The sequence below is a fragment of the Phalacrocorax aristotelis genome, chromosome 1 (assembly GCF_949628215.1).
Source record: "Phalacrocorax aristotelis chromosome 1, bGulAri2.1, whole genome shotgun sequence".
In the NCBI taxonomy this organism is placed as follows: Eukaryota; Metazoa; Chordata; class Aves; order Suliformes; family Phalacrocoracidae; genus Phalacrocorax; species Phalacrocorax aristotelis.
Window position 1 is genome coordinate 10,187,709 of NC_134276.1, and position 23,458 is coordinate 10,211,166.

Consider the following 23,458-nt stretch of genomic DNA (forward strand, 5'->3'; position numbering starts at 1 on the left):
CAATTTTCTGCACCTGTACTGCAAACAGGGAGCGTGTATATAGCTCAGAAGTGGGAACACTCAGTGGGTTCAGGGCTCTTCTGAGCCCTCCCAGGCCTCTTTATGTACTGGATGTTAAAAGCCATTCTATTAAAAACCAGAACTAAGCTGTGGAGAGAGGTATTTGGAACTTGCGAAGTGCAATCATTGGTCCTAGGTTCTCTTTCTGCTCATTAGTTTTGCAAACGTTTCCTGCATAAAGCTCTAAGTTCAATGAAAGGAGAAGGCTGTGAAGTACCTGCATCCCAGGCTAACTGTAGTCTTATAAGTAGGCCACCTGCCTGGAAAATGGGAGAAATGGATCAAAGTTTTTCATAGTGAGGGAGACCAAGAACGCAGCTCTCATGTTTTCTGGGTGAGTGCGCTAATCGGGGAGTTGTGGAAATATAGTTTGGTGCCGCTAGCACTTACTTCTTTCTGCAGCTGCTTTTTAAAAGCAAGTGGCAGTGACTGTGTTTCGAAGCTTAAATACTCTCAGAGTGGGATAGTGGCTACTTGCCTGCTAGAGTTAGACCCGGCAGAGATTTAGTAATAGTTCCCACTCATTTCTGGTCTCAGTAGATGGAAGATAGAATATATCCTGGTGTCTCATACAGATTGTTAGAATATTTGTGTTTCTTGTGTGGTGTATTTTAACTAAATCCCAATAATCAGTGAGGTGAAAAAAGTTAAGCTTTGAGTAGAAACTTCTTTTAACAGAAATCTTTAGCAGAAAGCAGACAAAGTAACGAAGTCATGTCTGTCAGACAGTAGTAGTAGTTTGAAACATTAGCATCATAAATAATGGTAAAATTCTGCTCTTCCCTTCCTTTTTAAGTGACTGCAAAAGTACTCCCATCTAGTTAGATGGCCACAAGTAAGAGGTGTGCTTGAGATATCTAATTGGCCTAAAAGAGCCCAGACAAGACATTTCTATGAGTCCACGCTACATGCTCAAAGCTGCTGTTTTGTAATAGTTCTGTAAACATGAGGGATTTCATCACATCACTAGGAAATGATGATACAGAAGTGTCACAGCACTCTGAGAAATTTATTGCATCAATGTACTTAGTCCTGTTCATGAAGGTTAGAGTTGAAGAATTTTCAGAGATGCTAAAAATTTAATTAAGGAAGCCTGATTTACTACGCAATATAGTGAATATCGCCAGAATCTTTAAATATGCACCTTTGAATGTAGTTTCAGAAATCTAGATATTGAGTAAAAGTGAATTGTTCTGCAACACCAGGAAAAATGCTATGCATATGGATTATGTACTTTATATCAGATACAGTTATGAGAGCTTCTTCTAAAGATCAGAACTGTTCTCTTATGTGATGGCATCTACTTAATCAAAGACATTATTTAAAGAAAACCTGTAAAGTGTGAACAGGTTTTCACCATAAAGTGTTACTCTAATGTTAACTTGTTTTGCCTTTCACTGTAGAACAAAGACCCTGAACATGAGAACCCCACAGGTTGCTATTAAGTGTTATAATTACAGCTCTGCAATTATGTAAGCCAAACTATTGAAGTCAACATTTTTGTATTTGTCATAAAAAAACACAGTAGCCTACAAATGTAGGTATTCTGTACAAGATATTCTAAAGAAATCATGTTAAAATGGAGAACTAAAGTCCCCTTTTGCTTAATCTAAAGAGACTTGATGAACTGTCTTAACTTCAGTAGAGTTACACTTTACTGAGAGGTAAAACTATTCCATAAATTCAGAAAAGCCTTCTCAAGAACAATCCTTTCATTCATTAATTATTCTCTGAACCGAAAGGGCCAGAATCCTACTAGGTGTGAAACTGTTGGTCTTATTTAAATACAGTCCCCTTAATTTCATGAGTTTATCCTGAGTTCATTTTGCTTAATTGAAGAAGAAATTGCAGCTTGAGCCAATTACTAATGAAACCAGTACAGTCAAAATGACTGTATCACATACGGCCTTATCGGGACATGCTGTATGCTGTTATATGAGACCACCTGAATGTCTAGTCAGCAGTTTTCATCAGTATAAGAAATTCAAGCTTATACCTTTTTGAAATTAAATTTAAACTCTCTCTGGAGGTGTCTAGTAATATGGAGAAATACACTAAGGAAGAGTTTCCTGTCACCTAATTTTAGTTGTCTGAAATTGTAGGTGTTTTCCTTAAACCAGTCTTTGAGGCTTTTTATAGGCGTTTACTCTAAAGCAGTCTTTGAGGTATAATCAATGAGATGTATATCCAGAGAGCACAGAACCATAGAATGTCCTGAGCTGGAAGGGACCCACAAGGATCATCAAGTCCAACTCCTGTCCCTGCATGGGACAACCCCAAATTCACGCCATGTCTCTGAGGGCCTTGTCCAAGTGCTTCTTGAATATTGCCAGGCTGGTGCTGTGATGCCTCCCTGGGGAGCCTGTTCCAGGGCTCCACCACCCTCTGGGGGAAGAACCTTTTCCTAATACCCAGCCTAAACCTCCACTGGCACATCTTCCTGTCATTCTTTTGGGTCGTATTGTTGGTCACCAGAGAGAAGAGATCAGCGCCTGCCCATCCTCCTCCCCTTGTGAGGAAGCTGCAGACCACGATGAGGTCTCCCCTCAGTGTCCTCTGCTCCAAGCTGAACAAACCAAGCAATTTATTCCTTCCTAAAACAGGTGGCTGAAACAGGATTGGGGTGAATTCTTCTGGAAGGGGTGAGTTCTCGGAGAACTTCCCAGCTCTTCACAGGCTGTGGAGTGCACTAGAGGACTTTCTTAGACAATGCACACAACTTTTAGGTAGCTGACATTAAGGAAGATGAATCATGCACCAAGTATTGGATAACATGGTTGAAACACAATCATGAAGAATACTTTATTCATGTGCTAAGTGTATTTATTTTAACAGTCAACCACCTATAGCTTCTGCTCTATTAAATATGAATTGAGTCCTAAGAATTCATAGGATATTGGCATCGTTCAGTCTACTCCATAAAATACAACTGATATTTACTGTGGTGTCTGGGTCCAAAATACCTCCAGTTGTCCAAGACTGACTACTTAAACAGACTCCAAAGAGAAGTAAATGCTGTACTCTGAGCACTTAGTCTAAGTTTCTGGTTCACATTCTCCATTGAGGGCAAAGTCTGGCAGGTTTGGATGGTAGGAGTCTAAATACATTAGAAGTCACTTGCTACCTAGTTGTCTCGTGATCAAAGAATTCATTCCAGAGCCAGTCCTGGAGCTTATTTTTCCCAGCTTATTCTCTTACTAGATCACATCTTCCTTTTGACATACTCATTGACATTCCTGTTTCAAATTCTACCTCTTTCCATTAGGGTGAGTTAGTGTACGTGAATTATGGCCGCACCGAGGACTTCTTTAAGCTAGAACGTGAAATGGGAATTAACTGTACAGGGAAGATTGTTATTGCCAGATATGGGAAGATCTTCAGAGGAAATAAGGTAATGCCTCTATATAAAAATGTTACTTGTGCTGTCCTTCAGTTGATTTCAACTTACCTAAAGTGTTCTGGAGATTTTAGTGTAACAGTTTTTTCACAGAGCTCTGTTCAAAGATGATTCTTTAGTAGAAGATATAAAATAAATCTTTAATATATATAAAATACATCTCTAGGATGAAAGTAGTTGGAAAATGTTACATATTTTTATATTCATTTGCATACTATAAGGTATTCCAAAATATTACTACATTCTTGGGTAATATACTCTAACTCTGAACTAGACTATTCTTCCCTGTTGGTTCAACTGTTCTTTAAGATGATATGATATTATAAAATGATAGTATTGTATTTCTTTATAATGGTTTCTGTATACCAGGCAGAGATTATATGGAGGTTATTTTAAAGTCTAGATTTCTTTATTCAATGTCCCTGTCATAGAAATATTTTTAAACTACAAATTTCTGCAGATTTCCATGGCCTGACAGGAAAGTCCATAATCGTGTGCATACGTCAGACATATACTGAAGTTATTTCCTCAGTAGGGATGTGAGAAGACTGTCTATTTTAAGTGTGTTTGGCTCTTGTACAAAAATTAGTTTGACCATAATTGGGGTAGAATTATAATTTGTATTTCTTAGTTACCTAAGGGTATCAAACACTGAATCTCCTCACTGGAATGCCAGCTCTCATTGTATGCTGTTGACTAATCTTCTGTGAGGTTTTAAGTGGGTACCTCACTGGTTTACGTACATACCATTTTCACCAGTGAAAAGTGACATGTAACTTATATTCTGGGTCAGATAATATTTTCAGTAAATTGCTAATCCACTTTTAAAGATACTACCTGAGTGGAAAAGATTTAAAAACTGAAGAAGGTATTGTTGTCTATGAATCTTTTATTAAAATTAAATACAAACACCTCAGAGTTACTAATATCTAGAGAGGCAGTTGTCCTGTTATTTGGAAATTACATGCCCTCATTGATATAAAGAGACGATATGTTAATTCTTACGGTAGTATTTCTAATGACTGTTTATATACTGAAGAATTCGGTAGCCTGTTGAAATTTGGAGAACTGTACTGTGATTTTCCAACTTCCTAATGGTATGCAAGAATAGAGTAGACAATGAAGGCAAGTACTGTATTTCCTAAAAAAAGCTATGGTATTTCTGAATTAAAATACCCAAATTTAAAACTGTGGAGGATTAGTTGTCACTCAGTCACTCTACATCACTGTCTTATCTAGCGGTTAAACAGATTGGGATGTCAGAATGACATATATTTTCTCTCTCCTGCTCTCCACCAACCAGGATTATACAAACTAAAGTTGCATGAGAACACTTTTTAAAATCAAAACAGGATGCAGGTCAGTCCTTCTGCTGTAATAAGCCTAAGATACACACTTGTTGGAGTTAGTCTTGTTCACAGCCAAAGACAGTTTCAAGTTCTCCAATAATAATCTTTCTGTGTAGTCTGAATCCTGAGATATGTTAGGATATAATTTAGGTAAATAAGGTAAATACATGGCTAACTGGAAGATAAGGTTGCATCAATGTGATAGTTATTTCTATCCATGATGTGTATATTTCAATAGTTGATTGTATTGATTTGGATGACACAATACAAATTCAGATTATGTAGTAATACTGTGAAAGATGTTTTCCATGTTACTGCAGTTAGTTCCTAACTAAAATTCAAGCCAACAGCAAACCTCTTACTTTCATATGGAACTTGATATCTGAATATATATTTTCAGGAAATTTTATGATATGAGACAGTTATGGACCCTTTACTTAGCCCAAGGACTGTAAAAGGCCCTGAGGAATAATCACTTGTAATTTATAATACTTTCTTTTGCCCCTTGAACTCTTGTGTCAAGCTATAAAGTCCCCATGGATAGGGACTGGAGATGTGCTTTGCAGGTGAAGAATGCTGAACTGGCAGGTGCCAAGGGAGTTATCTTGTACTCTGACCCTGCTGACTACTGCGCCCCAGGAGTAGATCCCTATCCAAATGGCTGGAACCTTCCAGGTGGAGGAGCTCAGCGTGGAAATGTATTGAACCTGAATGGTGCAGGGGATCCTCTGACGCCAGGTTATCCTGCAAAAGGTTAGTGACACTAGAGAAGTCATGCCCTGAGGGTCTGGTTTCAGGAAGCAGGGGAAGGTAGTGGGAACGTTCTTTCCTTTGCAACAAAACACATTTTTTTCTTGGTCTTTCTGTTGCTCAGAAGAGGCAGCTTTGGGCTTCACACCAGTAGGCCAGTTCTGCAAATGGTGCATGAGAGAAAGTGAGGGGATGTTAAGGGAGCCACACAGCGTAGTGCTGGGCTGCTTAACTTCACAGGCATAGCCAAGTTAGCCCAGAGATCGTGACACAAGTATTTGACAGCTGAAGCCCTGGTCTTTTCCTTCTGCTTCTCATCAGTAAGTCAGCTAGGGGCCAGCCTGCACAGCTTACAGGTGTCGTTGCTTTTGCAGTTCTCCTTTCTGCAGGATTTGGGCTGCTTTCCCTCCACAAGAGCCCCTACTGGCAGTGCTGAGATCTTCCATGTTGCAACTCATGTCACCTGGCTGCAGCTGAGGCTCCTGAGATTCCCCACTTGTTCATCACCTTCCTCAGCTGCTTATTTGAGCTCTGCCTAAGCTGTTTCATTTAACACCTCACCCAGATCATTTTGACTGAAATGCATTAAGAACCATTCATGCCAGCACTTGAGCCAGCATATCTGAGGGAGGCAGTCACCTCAAGGAGAACAGTCCCTAAGCGATGGGGAAAGCTGACTCTAGCCAGCACAGCTTGAGCTGGAAGAGGATACATGTTCACAGCAGCAGCATGGCAGGAGAAGACCATGAGGAGGACTTCTGGTTCCTCATGCTAGAGTCAGTAATCTCATAGATGAAGCCCTGTAGCCCTGTCTGCTTCATCTCGACAAGGGTCCCTGTGAATCTTGTATTAAGGAGGAGACTATTCTTGCAAACATCACATTTTTTCCACTCTGTGAAAATTAAGATTCTCATTTAAAAAAAAAAAAAAAAGAAAAAACATAATTTGTATTTGAGCTCTGTCAGAACAAAACCTAGACTTCATTTTGTTCACGAAAACAGCAAAACAATACTCATTAGCCCAGGGTACAAGATTTTATCTGCATCTCTTATCTACTAGCAAAATTTTTTAGTTCCCAGCTGAATAGTCCAAGCATCAGACTACAGGATCCCTCTTTGTTCTTGTTCTCTGCGGCTTAGTCTAAAGTTCCTTCCAACAGAGAGAAATATTTCTACCCAAAGGCATTTAAACACAAAGAATTAGCAAAGAATTTTAAAATATCCAGCCATTTCTAAATGCATGACTGCAGACACTATGGGAGAATCTTTGTTAGTGTCTCCCTGAAAATGTGTTGGTAAAGAATGAAGTCACTGAAGAAATGTCAGCCTGACTTCAAGGAAAGTGAAATGATTATCCCTGACGCCAGTGTTAGGGCTGCGATATGAACGGTACAAATTCCTTCTGAGAGTTGTAAACATGAAAATATCTGTCTTCTGCTTTCAGAATACACCTACCGATTAGACAAAGCCAGTGGTGTAGGTCTCCCAAAAATTCCAGTTCATCCCATTGGCTATCATGATGCCGAGTCACTCCTGCGGTGAGTGTATGGGAGACATGAGGAATTTTAAGCAGACTTTTTTGAAAGTTATGAGAGCATTTGAAAAGAAAGGGAAAGGGCTTTTGCACTGTGCTTCTACTGTAGCTGTTGGAATAGTGTATTTTTGTTTGTCACGTAAACATGTCCTCTACTACTGCATATCAGATATGTGCAGAGTGATCTGGAAAGGATCATCTGTAATGTATCATGATCAGTCAAGTATAATGAAGGTATAAAGTGCCTCTCTACTTGAATAAAGGTAAAAATTTTTGAGGTTGGCATGATAACCGTCTGGTGAATAAGACAACAAATGAAGTCATTCATTTGTCCCAGGAAATACTTGCCATGCATATTTGATGGGACAGCATCTGTACTGTCCTCTGTTAAGTGAAGGCGTGTGTTTTCTCTCATCAGATGTATTATGTTGCATAAATATGAAATGATGCTAGCAAGCTAATGTAAGGCTACTGGGGAGACTCTGGGGTATTACAGGGGATTTAGTAGACATCTACATGTAAGTAGGCTACCAGCTTGCCAGAGGACAGCATTAAAATTCATAGTTATCTTAACAAACTAAATAAGTTCCCTGAAAAAACGAAGATGTGATTGAGTTGTCAAGCGTATCATTCCCCTAAAAATGTAGCTGTAATCATCTGTATCAACTGTAGAGAGACAGAGCAGGAAATACCAGTGTTGGCAAGAGTACCATGGATACACGTTTAGGGCAATAAGTGAACATAAACTTGGGTGTGTGTTTGTATCGCAATTTTACATTTAAATCAGAATTTTACATCCAAATCACATGAGCAATCATTCTGCTCTGTCTGATGCCTCTGAATATTGAGTAAAAAAAAATAAATCTATGCATTTACAGTAAAGGATGTGCTTTCATTTACAATAAATATATTTTGCCTAATAAGAACCAGAACATCCAGCATACTTTTTAATGTTTTTTTATGTTTCTCACAAGTTCATGTCAAAAATAGAAATCCTTTAGAATAGATGGATGATTATAGGCAATTGCAATCCACTGAATTACTGCATTTCCAGTTGTGTTAACTGAGAAGAAACATCTCACCTTTGACAATGGAACAAGAAAAGGTGACTTAGACTGATCATATTTCTCCAGTTTTAGGCATCTGTGAAACATATCAACTCTGTCTGTGCTACCAGATTAAACAGTGTCCAGGGACAGGCACTAGAAGGCAACTGCCTGTGCTGTTAAACTGTTAGAATGGTCCAAGTTACTCTCTGCTTATTTAAATGCAAATGCAGTTCAAGGCAGTAGAAAGTTCCAGGGACAAAAGGCAGTTTGTATGCAAAACCTTTGGAGGCCAACACTGTTTTCCAGGATAGCTGTAGGCCATTCCAAGCTAATCTCAAATCCCAGGACTATTCCTCTGTGAAAATTTACTAATATTAACGTAGCTGAAAAGACAGATTATTCTCCTGTGAAAGCTCATAGTATAAATTATTTAGACAAAGACCATCACTGAGGTCTCTGTGTGCGTGGGACCTAACAAAGTGTGGTTCCTGGTTCCTCATTTGTGTTTGGTGCTATTGTAAGATGTCTGTAACTAATAACGATCTTTTTTTTTTGTCATAATAGTAATATGGGAGGATATGCACCACCACATAGTAGCTGGAAAGGAAATTTGAATGTATCTTACAACGTTGGTCCTGGTTTCACAACAGATTATTCTACAAGGTCAGTTTTGTTTGGTAAGGAAAGCGTGCTTGGAATCAGAGAAAAACAGGTAAGGCAATTGAATTTGACCGAAGGTAGAGTAGCTGGGGTTCTGCATCATTCCTTTGATTATGACAGTTTTGTGGGTTGAAATGCACTCAGTGCAAAGCTTCAGTAGATTTACATCTTGTTTGGATGGATATGACTGAATTGCTTTCATTTCCAGCTAGTCTTGAATCAGTTTCATTTGAAAAGCATCTAGCCTTTGACAAACTATTTGATGAGACATTATTTTTGAGAACTGAATTTGTGTGTTGTCTTTTTTTAATTCATTTGGGTCCAGCTTCTGGTCTTACCTATTGCCTCATATAAAATAATATTAACCTACAAGTCAAGTTTTCCAGAAAAAAAACTTTAACTACAATGTCATTTTTATTCCCTCAGATAGTTTTTAAACTGGTTTAGTAATTACAGTTTAGGACTAAAGTCTGGGTGTTTCAGTATTGGCTGAGCTATTTTACTGACTTCATATGAACTGTTTGAACTTTTCCCTATGTCTTACTCATACCACATGAAAAAGTCCATCTCAAAAACATACAGGCAGCCCTTGAGGATGAGTTGTTGCACCTCCAGCTGTGTTTAGATAAACAAAGTCGGTCTCCTGATGCACCTCAGGTTGTCTGATTTTCTGCTGCCTGAGCTGCCGCATCAGTATTGACTGTGATGGAGTAACTTCTGATTTGCACCAACCTCTAGCTGATTAGAGCTGTTTACCTTTTTAACATTAGATGGTTTTAATTTTTCTTTCACTCTTCCAAATGTAAAAAAAATATTTAAATTTGGAGTTCTGAGCCTGTTATCTGTATAAATCTCACAGACATCAATATCAGTACATAGCTTTCAAGGGCTAAGTGCTGTTCTCAGTTCCACAAGTATAAATCCAAGAAAAACTACACTTTTTCAGATTTACTTTGGTTTAATGGAGGGTGAATTTGGCCAAAATGCTTTCCTTATAATTTATATTGTATACTTTTGAAAGGTGTCAAGGTGTTTTATTATCTAATCTGGTGGATTTTCTCTTTGGACCTTCTTCCCAATAACCTAGAAAAGTGAAGATGCACGTTCGCAGCCACAACGAAATAACAAGGATTTACAATGTGATTGGTACCATCAGAGGCACAGTGGAACCAGGTAAAGTCATTTATCTTCAGTGTAATGTGAGCGTGCAGCGACCTCTACATGCACTTCATAGTTAAAAGGAGGAAATGAGGAACATAGTTTTTTCTGAAATATTGCACTACATGATCATTGCTGTTGAAATATTTACTGCACCAGCTTTTGTATGGTTCAGGGTATGCTAGCACTTTCACTGTAAATGCTGATTTTCAAGAGGGAGTCATAACCAAGAGAGAAATATTTGTCTTCAGGCAAGTAACTTCACAATTGAAATAATATACGTCAGTGGATATTCTTCCCTACTAACACGGCAATGGATTTTGCATTCCATCTGAAGACATCATATCCACCACCACTGACTTCTCGGCTGTTTTACAGTCACTTGCAAACAGTGTGATTTTACACTCTGAAAAAACATATATAGAGACATTCCTGGGATGACGATGACATCATTTAACTTGTAATTGCAGCATTCCCTGTTGCCTGAAACACAACTGGTAACCATATTATAGTAGCACAGAGATGTAGTCTGACTTTGATCTTATTAAGCACATTTTTGTCATGATTTGGGCAACCCTTTTTATGACTGACTGTACATATTGAAAGAAATACTCATTGAGCACGCAGTAATGTTGTGAGTTGGTGGGCTGTACAAATATAAGTAGTGGGTCAGCTTTACCGTGAAACATACTGTTGTAAAATATGGAAAGATGCTTCTCTGTTCAGAGGAAATCTGCAGTATTTCTAATAATAGAGGTAACATCATGGAATTCAGGAGGTTTTAAGTCTTATGGGATCAAGTTACTGTGTTTGACAAATTCTTTACCACTGGGTGAAAATGCGGAAAAATGTCTTTGGAGATTTAAAATGTCTTTCGCTTTTCTATCATGTATATTATAAACTGTTAAGCTTTGTTGCCTGACACCTACATGGAAATTTAGATATTGCTTCCAAATAACAGCTCTATGGCAGGAAAACTATTTTTCTAAGTCAGTCTCCATAATTAATTTCTCTAGACAGATATGTCATCCTGGGAGGCCACCGCGACTCATGGGTATTTGGTGGCATTGATCCTCAGAGTGGGGCAGCTGTGGTTCACGAGATTGTGAGGAGCTTTGGAAAACTGAAAAGGAAAGGTAATGTAATGAAAGAACAAAGCACAGCAAAACCACTGCTCTCAGCAATGCCCATTGATTTCTCTGGGATTTAAGCGTATGCTTAGAATTAAAGATGTGTATCTCATTGATGTCTCGAATAAGCACGCTGCTCTGCAGCTGTTAATTAGTTCCAGTTACAACCTTGGTATATGTGAGGTACTTCTGCTCAAGAGAAAGTACACGTAAAGGACAACAAAGCACAAAATTGGGGATACTGAAATAAATATGACATTTAGATACGATTGATTACTGTGTATTTGAGGCTGGTCAGACTGGATGTTTCAGTGGTTCAGTTTCAAAATTGATACAGTGGTGGGCTGATCAAGGCTTCATCGGGGCAACATTGAGAGCCTTCTCATCACTTGACTGTAGTTTGGGGACAGACCCAAGAATAAATAAAACATGTCTGTGTAATGCAGAGAATGAGCTGTGCAAACATAGTAGGAGGTAATGGTTAAAAACACCTCATGCCTAGTTAGATGAGAATAGGAACAAATGTCAACTGTACCAAGTTTCTGCTGCTCTCAGAGCAAATGCTCTCAGAGCAAATGCTGTCTCCCACGGAAAGCATGGAGACAGCTGACGTCCCATGGAAAGAAGCTCTGACGTAACTGAAGTACTGTGCTAGAGGAGCTTTCTTTGCCTACCCATTACACTTAAAACTCACTGACATTTAGTTTTCTGTCCATTCCCTCCGAGTTACTGGATATCAGGGGAAACTATCTTTGGAATGTAAGCTGGGGCGGGGGAAGTAAAGTGGAAAAGGGAGCAAAAGATGAGAAGGTTCCAGTAGCCTCAAAGAAAACTTTGGGCAAAGATACAGGGGCAGGACAATAAAGCCTGTTCCATTTGGCCTGCATTTAAATCAAATGCAGAATTTCAAGTGAAAGACCTTTGTTTTGAAGGTGATCTGTCAAAGGGAATTCCTTAGGTTTTGAAAACTGGCATTTCGGAGACAGGTCAAAGAAATTCAGGAATAGTTATGAAAACATGCCAAACACTTTTCTGTCAAAGTAGACACAGGTATACAATGTGTACTTGAATGAGCAAAAAGAGTAGAAAATCTTTCTTTCAAGAATTTGTGCGCAAGCACATTATTTTTCCTTGTTCAGAGTTCTGAATCTTAGAAAATTTTCTTGCGATTAAGGCTGAGAGAAGAAAAAGAATACGTTATTTGGTACAATATTGAAGTAGAAGTGAGATTGCTACAAAATTAGAAAACCATTATCAGATTAGTGAAGAAGTTGGTGTTAAAGTTCCTTAAACACACCTTTCCCCACAGATAAGGATGAAAGATGAGCCCCCCCAAAATGACATTTGTTTTCACATTAGTTAGCATGTAACAAGCAGTCTTCATTTCTGTAATACAGTTTTCATGTTCTTTTACTGCAGGATGGAGGCCAAGGAGAACAGTGATATTTGCAAGCTGGGATGCAGAGGAATTTGGTTTGTTAGGATCGACAGAGTGGGCTGAGGTAAACCAATAGTGTTCAAAGAGCTGTTTTCACAGTGGCAGATCTTTTGAGAAATCTGTACCAAAAAGCAACACTTCCCTCCCTCCCTCTCTCTTCATTATACACACACACACACTCTCTCTCTCTCTCTCTCTCTCAATCTCTCTCTCTCTCAAGTTTGCTTTTGAACTACCAAGAATATATGGCTCCTTGCAGCTCCTTTCCCTCAAGCAGCTGTCGCTTCTGTGAATGGGAAAATAGTTCTGAGGAAAAAAAGGTTCCTCAGCATTTTCCTTCTCTTTTCCTTTTTGTAGGAAAATGCCAAAGTATTGCAAACACGAGGAGTGGCTTATATCAATGCAGATTCCTCCATCGAAGGTACACAGTTTTGACATGTGTTTTACAAGAATAGTTATGCTATATACAGATGACTGGGCGGTGTTTTGGCTTGGAGATTTATGAAAGCTTCTACATGATAATGTCACATTACTTTGCAAGTAGATACTGGAGAAAAATTGCTCTGGACACAAATTGCTCTTGGGAAGATTCCGATTGGACATCAGCGGGAAAATTTTCACAGTGAGGACAGTCAACGATTGGAATAATCTCCCCAGGGAAGTGGTTGGCTCGGCCATGTTGGACACCTTTTAGAGTCGGCTGGACAGGGTGCTGGGCCATCTTGTCTAGACTGTGCTCTTCCTAGAAAGGTTGGACTAGATGATCCCTGAGGTCCCTTCCAACCTGGGATTCTGTGATCCTGTGAAAACTGTGACCCAGAATCATAAATTATCCTTCAGATATTCCTGATGCTTCAGGGAAGAAGTCCATTACAGTAGTTACACTATTTGGGATGTCATGAAAAGGGACAAGAAGTGTTCTGCCCCTGTCCACAGTTCTATGGCAACTCTTTAGAGTCAGCTTCTCCTCTTACAACGTGTAATAAACATAGGGACATAAGAAAAGCTTTTAAGCGTTGCTTCTGAAGCTGGGCTGTAACTCATCCCAACCAATACAAATGCACTGACAAGATCATGGGAAGCGAACTCGTCTACAGCGAGAATCGGCTGGTTCCTTGTAGAGAGTGTAGCTCTTTAGTCCCTTTCTTATTAACAAATTATGGCATGAGGTTTCAGCTGAGCAGAATTTGCTTCTTTGGATAAATAGTTTTTCCTGTTTTTTAGGAAACTACACACTACGAGTGGATTGCACACCACTGATGTACAGACTGGTATACAGTCTGACTAAAGAGGTAATATCACTTGAAGATTTTAGCCAGCATGTTCAGTGCTCACTTACTGGATGGAGCTCTGTGTATAAAATACGGTGTCAGATCTATCTTTCTTTTCTAACTGCAGTACCCCCTTTAAGTCAATAGCTAAGTAACTGGAGCTTTTTCCCAGGAGTGGCAAAGTGATCTCAAGTGTATACCTTTAAATCATTAGCTATTCAAGACTGGGGGAGTTTTCCACTCCTCCTGGGCAGGTATTCCTTTTAAGCACAGAAGAATAAAAACATGCCATGAGCCAGAGGACAAGCACAAACTTGTCTGCCTGGTCCAGTTACTAGGGTGCCCACGGTAGTGGGAGGCTCTGACTCCCCTTAGGCAGGGGAAGAAATCAGGCTTGCTACAGTGTTGTTTTTAGCATGATGTGACAGGTTTGGTCCATGTGGCTGCCTTCAGTGTGCCCTGTGAAATATTAATTGGCTCTGACCATGATGCTTTCACACATATTTGTGTGGCACACAAAATTAAAAGGTAGGGACCTTTTTCAGGTAATAGCCTCACCACCTTAGTTGTAAGATGTTTTGCTGTCAGAGTGGGTCTGAGAGGCTGGCACTAAGAGCTTTTTATTTCTGGGTTTTTTTCCTGTTCATCTGTATTAAAGCATGAACATTTAATTAGTCTTCTGTCTTTTATATACATATATACATTCAACTATTGTATATATTCTGTTAATCTACTATATCTGTCTTCATCTGCTGTATATATTCAGTCGTCTGTCTTTTCCAGGGTCAATAATTTGTTATCTCTTGGAAGCTGGCATTAGACTGGTACAAAAATAGAGGAAACACAATAATTCAGTATAATAATTTTCTGGCCATTGAAATGCAACAAATAAAATTTAACTCTGTTAAAATTAGGTGCCCAAAATAAGTTATTTCTGTCCTGAACTGCAGAAGAGCTGATCACCTGCAGTTCCCATGGTAACCGGTGCTAAGTGAAGGTGTTCAGAATGGTCAGAAAATCAGGTCAGCTGAGCCTCCGTCTGGGCACCAAGAGCCATTGTTAAAACGTTGACCGAAATGGCAGTAAACATGGTTGCATAACCCTTCCTCCAGCTGGGAAGCGGCAGCAAAGGCTGATGAATGTGTGTAACCACAGTTTGTTGGTAGCTGGTGTCTGAAGAGAATGCTGATCAGGTCCTGTGTGATCCCCTCCAAAATTAATCTGTGACAAAAAGTGTTAATACTGTTCTACGAACAATTAGCTTCATGACCAAAAAAGCAAAAATATTAGTTTTATTTTAATTGTTATTGTGGAGTAATTCTTAGATAGTAGATATAGATAATAAAATAGATATTAATGATCTTTAATAGATTAAAGATAATAAATCCTCAGCAGCCCATCAATAAAAAGGAAAGATGAAAACATACCCACAGTGTATTACCTGCTCAGTAATCTGGAGGGTGGTCTGAAAAGAGTGATAGAGATGAGCTTCGGGATTATCATGATTTGTAGCAGCTATGATGACATGAACACCAAGTACTGCACGCTTTGTCCTTCTAAGGTTACTGCTACATCCATGAAAATAATTTTTGTGAACTAAACCAAGGTAGAAACAGTTTTGAATTAAACCAAGACAAAATTGAGGTTTTCTGCCAAAGCAAAATAAAAAGTTTCGGTTTTGTGAGGGATTTTTCTCTTGAATATTTAAATTAAATGGCTGAAAATCTCAAAAAGAAATATCAGATTGTAAATACTGACTTGAAATGTTTTACTTTCCCTGTGTTTTCTTCCATCTAGAGTTACCTCTAGATTTGTTTTTAGCAAATAAACTATTCCTTTGGAAATTACTATGTATTTAAATGTTAAAATGGAAATGCAGAAAGGTTGAGGGACTTAAGACTGTGACTTATTCAGCGCCCTAAGCCATAGGCTTTACGTGGTGACAGACTGTAGATTTGTTGTGTTGGTAACATTTAAAATTGTACCCTTTGTCTTTTTGTACACTATACTTTTTCTAGATACCAAGTCCTGATGAGGGGTTTGAAGGAAAATCTCTTTATGAGAGCTGGTATGAAAAAAATCCATCAAGAGAATACAAAGAGGTCCCCAGGTCAGTGACGAAAAAAAAAAAAAAAAAAGATACACCAAAAGTTGTCATAACTTGTAGAGTGTGGGTTTTAAAGAAACATCCACTTGAAAAACGGAACGCCTGAAAGAAATGGTGTGATTCTCAGCTGGTATAAATTTCAGAGTTTTATTGTTTGCAGCTGATACGCTATTGTACAACAGCTTTGCGAACTTGTCTTTGTAGCATGGACAGGAGGGTTTATATATAAAAAGTCAAGTGTGTTTAGATAAATAAGAGTAGTACGCGCAAGCCAGTGGCAGGCACAGAAGATACTCACACAGCAGCTTTCCTGTGCACTGTCTTCCCCTCTGAGTTTGGGTGGCTGGGGAGCACACCAGGCAGGTTTTTACAACACTGTCCTTTCAATTTACCGGAGTTTCTCTATAGAATCTCAAAGGCGGATTCTATTCCATGGTCCCATGCTGGTACTGTTGTGATTTCTCTGAGTTGAGAGCTTGGGATAGTGGAAGTTCAGCAGGAGGAAGGTCACTGGGTCTTATTAATGATTAAAGTTGATGAGTTAAATTATCCTCTTGAGAGTTTGATTTCTCTGACCCTGAGAATGATGACTCTGCTCCTCCAAGAATGCAACTGGTGAGGTGCATGTGATATAGGGGTCACAGGCAGTTCGTGGTATATCAACAGAAAGAGCATACTAGGGGAAGACCGTAGTGACTGTGACTGCAATAATTGCCACAGTACTTGGAAGAAAACTATAATTATACTTTAAGTATTGTCACTCAAGGCACTTTCCTCTTTCTTGTTAAAAGAATAAATAAACTGGGTTCTGGCAATGACTTTGAAGTCTTTTTTCAACGTCTTGGCATTGCTTCAGGCAGAGCACGTTACAGTAAAAATTGGGTAAGTCTGTGTCTTTGTAATTTTGTCTCCCCTGTAACTGCCAGAATAATGTCACCTGTAATTGAGCCATTTAGGCTGCCAGCTTTTTGGAGGAATTCAGTTTAGTGTGTCAGAGTGGAGTCCCAGTTCATTACTAGAGCTCTGTGTGCTACTACAACACAACTATTTAATAAATAGGAATGGTCAACTTGGTATCAATTGGACAAAAGGAACTTTGCTCAGGGTAAATGGATGTGCTCAAAATTACCTGTGGCTGATGAAAGCTTATGAGTGGCTTGTGATGGCTTTGAATAGTTTGTAATAACTTACGAAGCTTTGAATTCAAAATGGTTCATGTCTTATGGAGAATACGGGTTTGACTCTGGAGCATGCTGTGAGATGAGACTAATTGAGAAATACAAGGAGTAATCTATTCAGTGTGGTCTTTTCCTCTGTAAAGGCATATCCAAAGACACAACAGAAATGACTGTTGATCTCCAAGCAAAGAGAGGAAGGGCAATCTTACCTTTATTTAGCCAATTAGAAGTTATGTGTCTGTTCTTAGCTACCTTCTTTAGGCTCTGTACATGGTCAGTGGAGAGAGGCATCTCCAAATGACCATTCATCTCCTCATAGGCTGATGTCTAAGAGAGCCACCGCTGAGCCATTCTTCTCATTTGACTCTCTGTAGTGGCTACCTAGGATTCGTGTGACCTGAACACTTAACTTTACAGTGCCTTGAATCCCACAGAAAAGGTTTTCAAGCAAAGCTGAAGTATCCACAGCTGAATAATGGTTTTGTTTGGGTTTGTTCGTTTCAGAATGTAGAAAAATATAGCAGCTATCCAGTTTACCACAGTGTCTATGAAACCTATGAAATTGTGGAGAGGTTTTATGATCCCACTTTCAAGAATCATCTGACAGTAGCTCAGGTACGGGGAGGGCTGGTGTTTGAATTGGCCAGCTCCGTTGTGCTTCCTTTCGACTGTAGAGATTATGCATCAGCTGTGAGCAACTATGCTCACATCATCTATAATTTGTCAAGAAATCATGAAGAGGAACTGGCAACATACAGTGTATCCTTTGGTACGTACAGTCTTCCATCACACTCCTCTGCTAATGCTAGCAGTGCCTTATCTTAGTGTATGTCTTAGCCGTGACCTGGTATTTACCGTGTGCTGTATGAACAGTAAATAAAACAAGAGCCACACCCTCCAGTAATTTGAAATTTGAATATTTTGTCACTAGCATGTGTGTATAGAGACTCTTCCACTGTGAAATAGAACTAATACAGTCGTGTGCTCTTTGACGTGTGCATGGTTCACCAATGTTGTCAACAAGATATCTTTGTCTTGGTCCCTAAAAAAAGACGACACTACTTTGCAGCTTATGGTGTTGGATAATTCTCTGTCCAACACTGATCATAGGAGCATAGGAGGTCTCTAGGTCAACCTGCCCAAGGCAGGGTCAGCTCTGAGGTCAGACCAGGTTGCTCAGAGCTTTATCTCATCTGGTCTTGAAAAACTCCCAGGACAGAGACTGCAGAACCTCTCTGGGCCACAGTGCTTGACTGTTCTCAGGGTGAAAAATATTCTCCTCATATCCAGCCAGAACTTTTCTTGTTTCAGTTTATGGGCAGATGTTGGCAAGTGAAGCACCATGAGAAGTTTGCCTCGGGAATTGGTCAGGCAGGAATGGTTCATCCTGATGCCACAATAGGGATCTTGTACTGGCATGTGAAATTCTATTTCATGTTATAGGGATTTGCAATATGCCTCCTTCCTGAGAAGCTTTTATATATTCAGTTGAGGACTTGGTTGCTGATGACCAACACTAGGTACGTGTGCCTGTGCACACACGCTCACACACACTATATACTCTCAGTCTTTCTCAGATCTCTGTATGTGTGGAGGGACGTACAAGTAAAACACAGGTGGTTGGGATTTATAAAATCCTGGACCTACCTGAACAGTCTGGTTCTGGCAATCCATGCTCTAGTTTTCGATATTTCTGTACATTCTTCAAGTAGCAAACAAACAATTTTTGTGAATATTGTCTCCAAGGCAAGTTTTCACACAGAATTACATAGTTTGTAATGTAGGATTGTGGGGTCATCTGATTTTATTCTGTAAGAATTGACAGATCATGATCACAGTGAAAGATAAAGATTTAATCTGAAGAATTTGATTGGTTAAATGATTCCTTCAGGATTTGAAGTTAAATGCTTCCTTCCTGCTCCCTACAGATGCTCTCTTTTCAGCCGTGAAGAATTTTACAGAAGTTGCTGCTAGCTTTCATGAAAGGCTGCAACAAATAGATTTCAACAAGTAAGTTTAACTCTTTCTTCCTTCCAGTCAAATATTCCATGTAGTCCTCTGGGCTCAGAGGGCATAATCTTCACTTGCATTTAGTCCCCTGAACAACCTGGGTGACAAATGACTGTCAGTCATTTCTTTTATTATGAGTCCTTATGGATTCTTCTCTTTAAGGATCTGGTTACTCTAAGAAACAAAGTATAGAAACGTTGAATTAGTGGGCATCAGAAACACCGCAGAGCCTGGGAATTTAGCCATGTTATCTTCAAAAAGTGTCCAAGCTAGTTAGTGTCAATTCTTGATGGGTTTTAGTTGAGGAGCAGTGCTAGGATGATACATGGATGTGACTAGAGTGCTGGTTAGCACGAACAGAGCCAGCTCAGGTGTGTAACTTCCTTCAAGTAGAAACGTATCCTAGGATTTTGTCACTGGATTATCATTAAAGAACAAATGTTGACTTGTGGTCATTGTTTGCCAGCACTCTAGTTTTCAAGATACTGGTACCACTTAATGAAAAAAAAAAAATAGCTGTACCATGACTGTAGTTGTGGCAAGCTTTTTGGTGAGCTTTCCTAAAACTCTGTGCACCACCTATGCCACAAGGCCTAATGTGCACATGACTTAATTTATTCTTTGTAGGCCATGCCCAGAATGAGAAACCAAACTTCCTTTTGTATATACATATGTGTATGTTACATTTCTCGGGAAGAATCTAATTTAGCCATATGCTTATCCTTACAGAAGACTAAGTGAGAATAAAAGCCATCTTTTTAATGGCAGCAACTTTCAGGATAAATGAGTTAACAATAATTTCTTATGTAAAATATGACATCTATGACATATGACATGTATCTGACGCTTTCAAAATGGCTTCATTGATGGGTGGCCTAAATCTAAGCTGTAATTTGGTGAACCAGTTTCAGTTTCCATCTACACCAATGTAAACTTGAAACTGTTTCTCTGACAGTAGTAGAGTTACTCCAGGCTTAACAGTGATAGAAATGTAACCATTTTTTCTTGGTGAGCGCCTTTGAAGCCCTACAGTAAGCTACTTTGGATGTGAACTACCAAATCCACATATATTCAGTATAATCTTCTTCACAGTTATTTTATTTGTTAAGCATCAGTGGTATGCTCAAAGCTATTCAGAGCACACAGATACAGATGGTCTCTGCTCCAGGGAATTTACAGACTGCCATCAAAAACCACAATTCTCGGATGATTCAAAAGATTATTCTAACATCACAAGGTTCCTGTTTCTCAGATGTTGTTGTTTTACATAAAAATAAATGTCATTTTATTGAAGTAATTTGCTGCTGGCTGGCTTTGTGGAAAATAGTGTCTTTAGAAAACTGTGGTACAAAAGAAGAGAATGGTCTGCCTAAGCATCCTAATGAAAAGGAGATACAGGAATAAGGTGCAACATGAGAGAAAATACCTGAAAGTCTGTCGTCTTTGACACTATTCCTTGGCCTGTAAAAGCAGTTTTAAGAGACTTTCAGGTTACAAACTAGGCTGTCTCACAGTACAGATCAGCATAATTCTGTTGTGCAGATGGCATGGGCTGTCTTCTGTGGACTACACTTTAAGTTCAACAACTTGGATCTAATGTCCTTTGAAAATCCAGAGCTGTGTACGTTGGGGCACGGGATGAGAGTGGGCCAAACACTAACAGCTGACTTAGTCCTTTGTTTTCTTTTTAGCCTAATTGCTGTCAGATCACTAAATGATCAGCTCATGTTTCTAGAAAGGGCTTTCATCGATCCTCTTGGATTACCTGGCAGGCCATTCTATAGGTAAGAAAGGCTCATTTTTCACTTTCTGTGTGGAGTACCCTATGAGAATTCCTTTAAAATTTACAGGTCTCTAAATGGAATTGTAATGATTTTATTCAACAGGGTAGAAGTCAATTAAACAGGACAAATAAGATTGAAAAGGGAAAACAATCAGTGAGATACACTATGTAGAATGTATAAAAGCCTTACTGGAAGCCAATTCAAGTCAGTAAACTCATTTCCATTGATTTCAGTGGGCTTCTAAACAAATGTAAACGTTTGGCCCTGGACTCAGTTCAAGTAATTTCAGTGGTAAAGGATCTTTCCGAAGTTGTTGTTATTATTTGAAAGTAAAATAGAGTATAATTGAAGTATCTACAATCTGATTGATTATAGCAGAGCAGTCATGCTAGCAAATCCAGTGTAGAGGGCAGTACTTCAACAGCAGTGAAGTGAATTCAGTAGTTCTCTCATCCAGTTCAAGAGCTAAATCTTGTTTGAGAGGCAGAATAGTCAGGTCAAGTCTAGCTTTTTGGTCCTTTTACCACTCTGCATAATTCAGAACAGTAATCTTTCCGCTAAGAAGTTCCACTAAAAAGTAACTGTAGAAAGAGAACTTAAGATCGTCCTTGTAATCCTCATAGCTTCTGATTAAAAATCTGTTGAGAACAGTCTCTTGTTAAAGCATCAGCTTTTCTACCTCAAAGCATGCCTGTATCTCTTGGAGAGTGTGTATCTGGGAGAAAAGAAGCTGGCTTTTTTTAATCTTTCCATTTCATCTAAAATAAGGGAAAGGAACATACTTCAGTCAACTTTATCACAAATCTTGTTAGCTATAAAGCTCTGGAATTCACATGCAATAATTTCACACATTATTTTCTTGCTTCATAGATGATAGGTGTTATTGCTCACTAATCTTATTTATTTATACCTTCAATGTCGAGAATTTAACAGATAATATAGAAATGGATTAGTTCTATTCAGAAAATAATGTTTTATTTTCCTAATGTGGAATATTGTTATTTTTTTTCCTCAACTTCCCTACAGACATGTTATCTTTGCTCCAAGTAGCCATAACAAGTATGCAGGAGAATCATTCCCAGGGATCTATGATGCCATGTTTGACATTAAAAACAAAGCTGATCAACGTGAAGCCTGGGAAGAAGTCAAGAGGCAGATTTCCATTGCAGCCTTCACGGTGCAGGCCGCAGCAGGGACACTGAAAGAAGTAGCATAAATAGCAACAACATGATCATCAACAGAGAGTATGACAGTTTGCAGGAGCCTTAAAAATGGAGCATTTAAAAACACTAGGAGGATTATTACAAAGAAAACAAAATTTATAAAGAGGGTTTTTTTGCAAATAATATACCCAAGTGGAACACATTGAGCAATATTAACAAGGTAATGTACTCCATTCCGAGAGCTCAGGCTTTAGATAACTTCTGAAGTGAGAGTAAAAAAGTTTCATGTTTTCACTCAGCTTTGTATTTTAAGAATTGTTAACCACTGGATTTATTTTCAGAGCTTTGAATTTTTTAGCTTGATTATTATAGCACTACTCATAGCGCATTGGGAAACCAGAAGTCATTTCCTGTTTCTATTAGTTTCTAATTTTGTTGTTGACCTTTTATTACCTACCTTGGTGTTGCATAATTATACTCCAAGGTAGCCCTTTCAGCTCTCCTTTTACACAATCACATATGAAGATGGGAAAACTGTCACATACTGTGTGATGGATGTATAATGATCATAACAAGTTTTGGGCAGCCAGCCCAGAATACTCATCCATGACGTTCTTCTCCTCACAGGCTGAGTCTTGCAGCTGTTTGCAAATAAAATTAAGCAAGAAGCCTTCTAGTCACCCGAGTAAAAACAAGGCAATATATCTTGTCAGACATACAATCATCTCACAAAGCATGTCTTTGAGATGAAGACCTATTTTTATTCTTTTATCCAAAATCTATCCCTGCCATGCCTCTTCCATATCAAGGTATTTTTAATATGAAGACAATTAGAAGCAAAGAAAATTCATCATGTCCTTAATTTAAAAGGATACCAAATTATTACCATCTTAGTAGAGTCTGTACTTCTGACTTTGGTGTGCAGCTTCCTCTTATGACAGTCTGCTCAGAAGACTACAATGGGACAACCAAGGTCAGACAGAGAAAATTAGATGCCTTCATCGGACACGCTGCCGCTAGAGGATTACTAACCTCTTGCACAGCAAATATTTTGTGAAATTTGGTCTGCCATTTCAGCTGAGGCCTCCACCATGTCTTAGAAGGCAGGCTGTGATCTGATGGATTTCAGTGTCATGGTAGATTTTTTTCTTTTCCATAAGACCTCATTTATTCATAAGGATTTCTACTCTTCACATTATAGCCCTCTAGGCAAGTTGCTGTAATTAAGTCATTATTTTAATTAGCTGTTGATCTTTCTCATTAAATAATCCAGTTTTCCAGATAATGGGAAATGCTTTTAGAGTTGTTGCTCAGTTATTTTCACACTTTTGTGAACCATGGAGATGTGTCCTCCCCCAAATCTAGTTGTGCTGATGGGAGACGTTGCTGGCTGCTCCACTGCTCCTTTTGCCAATGGAGGA

At 38.9% G+C, this 23,458-nt stretch overlaps 1 protein-coding gene across 3 annotated transcripts in view; it reads left to right on the top strand.

The window, feature by feature from the left end:
- LOC142051680 (putative N-acetylated-alpha-linked acidic dipeptidase) overlaps positions 1-23,250 on the top strand; it is a 29,628-nt gene extending 6,378 nt beyond the window's left edge. For 2 of the 3 annotated variants that reach the window (XM_075081027.1, XM_075081038.1), the window contains 15 exons: positions 3,326-3,451; positions 5,373-5,559; positions 7,000-7,093; positions 8,703-8,801; positions 9,886-9,971; positions 10,973-11,092; positions 12,506-12,588; positions 12,882-12,945; positions 13,749-13,816; positions 15,814-15,905; positions 16,694-16,784; positions 17,585-17,849; positions 19,009-19,090; positions 20,782-20,874; positions 21,901-23,250. In XM_075081027.1, coding sequence (XP_074937128.1) covers positions 3,326-3,451; positions 5,373-5,559; positions 7,000-7,093; positions 8,703-8,801; positions 9,886-9,971; positions 10,973-11,092; positions 12,506-12,588; positions 12,882-12,945; positions 13,749-13,816; positions 15,814-15,905; positions 16,694-16,784; positions 17,585-17,849; positions 19,009-19,090; positions 20,782-20,874; positions 21,901-22,090 — 1,740 coding nt within the window. In that variant the 3' untranslated portion in view covers positions 22,091-23,250. Of the gene's footprint in view, positions 1-3,325; positions 3,452-5,372; positions 5,560-6,999; positions 7,094-8,702; positions 8,802-9,885; positions 9,972-10,972; positions 11,093-12,505; positions 12,589-12,881; positions 12,946-13,748; positions 13,817-15,813; positions 15,906-16,693; positions 16,785-17,584; positions 17,850-19,008; positions 19,091-20,781; positions 20,875-21,900 lie in introns of those variants that run through there. The other variant, XM_075081047.1, reaches the window with a different exon arrangement.
- Positions 23,251-23,458: the final 208 nt, after the last annotated feature.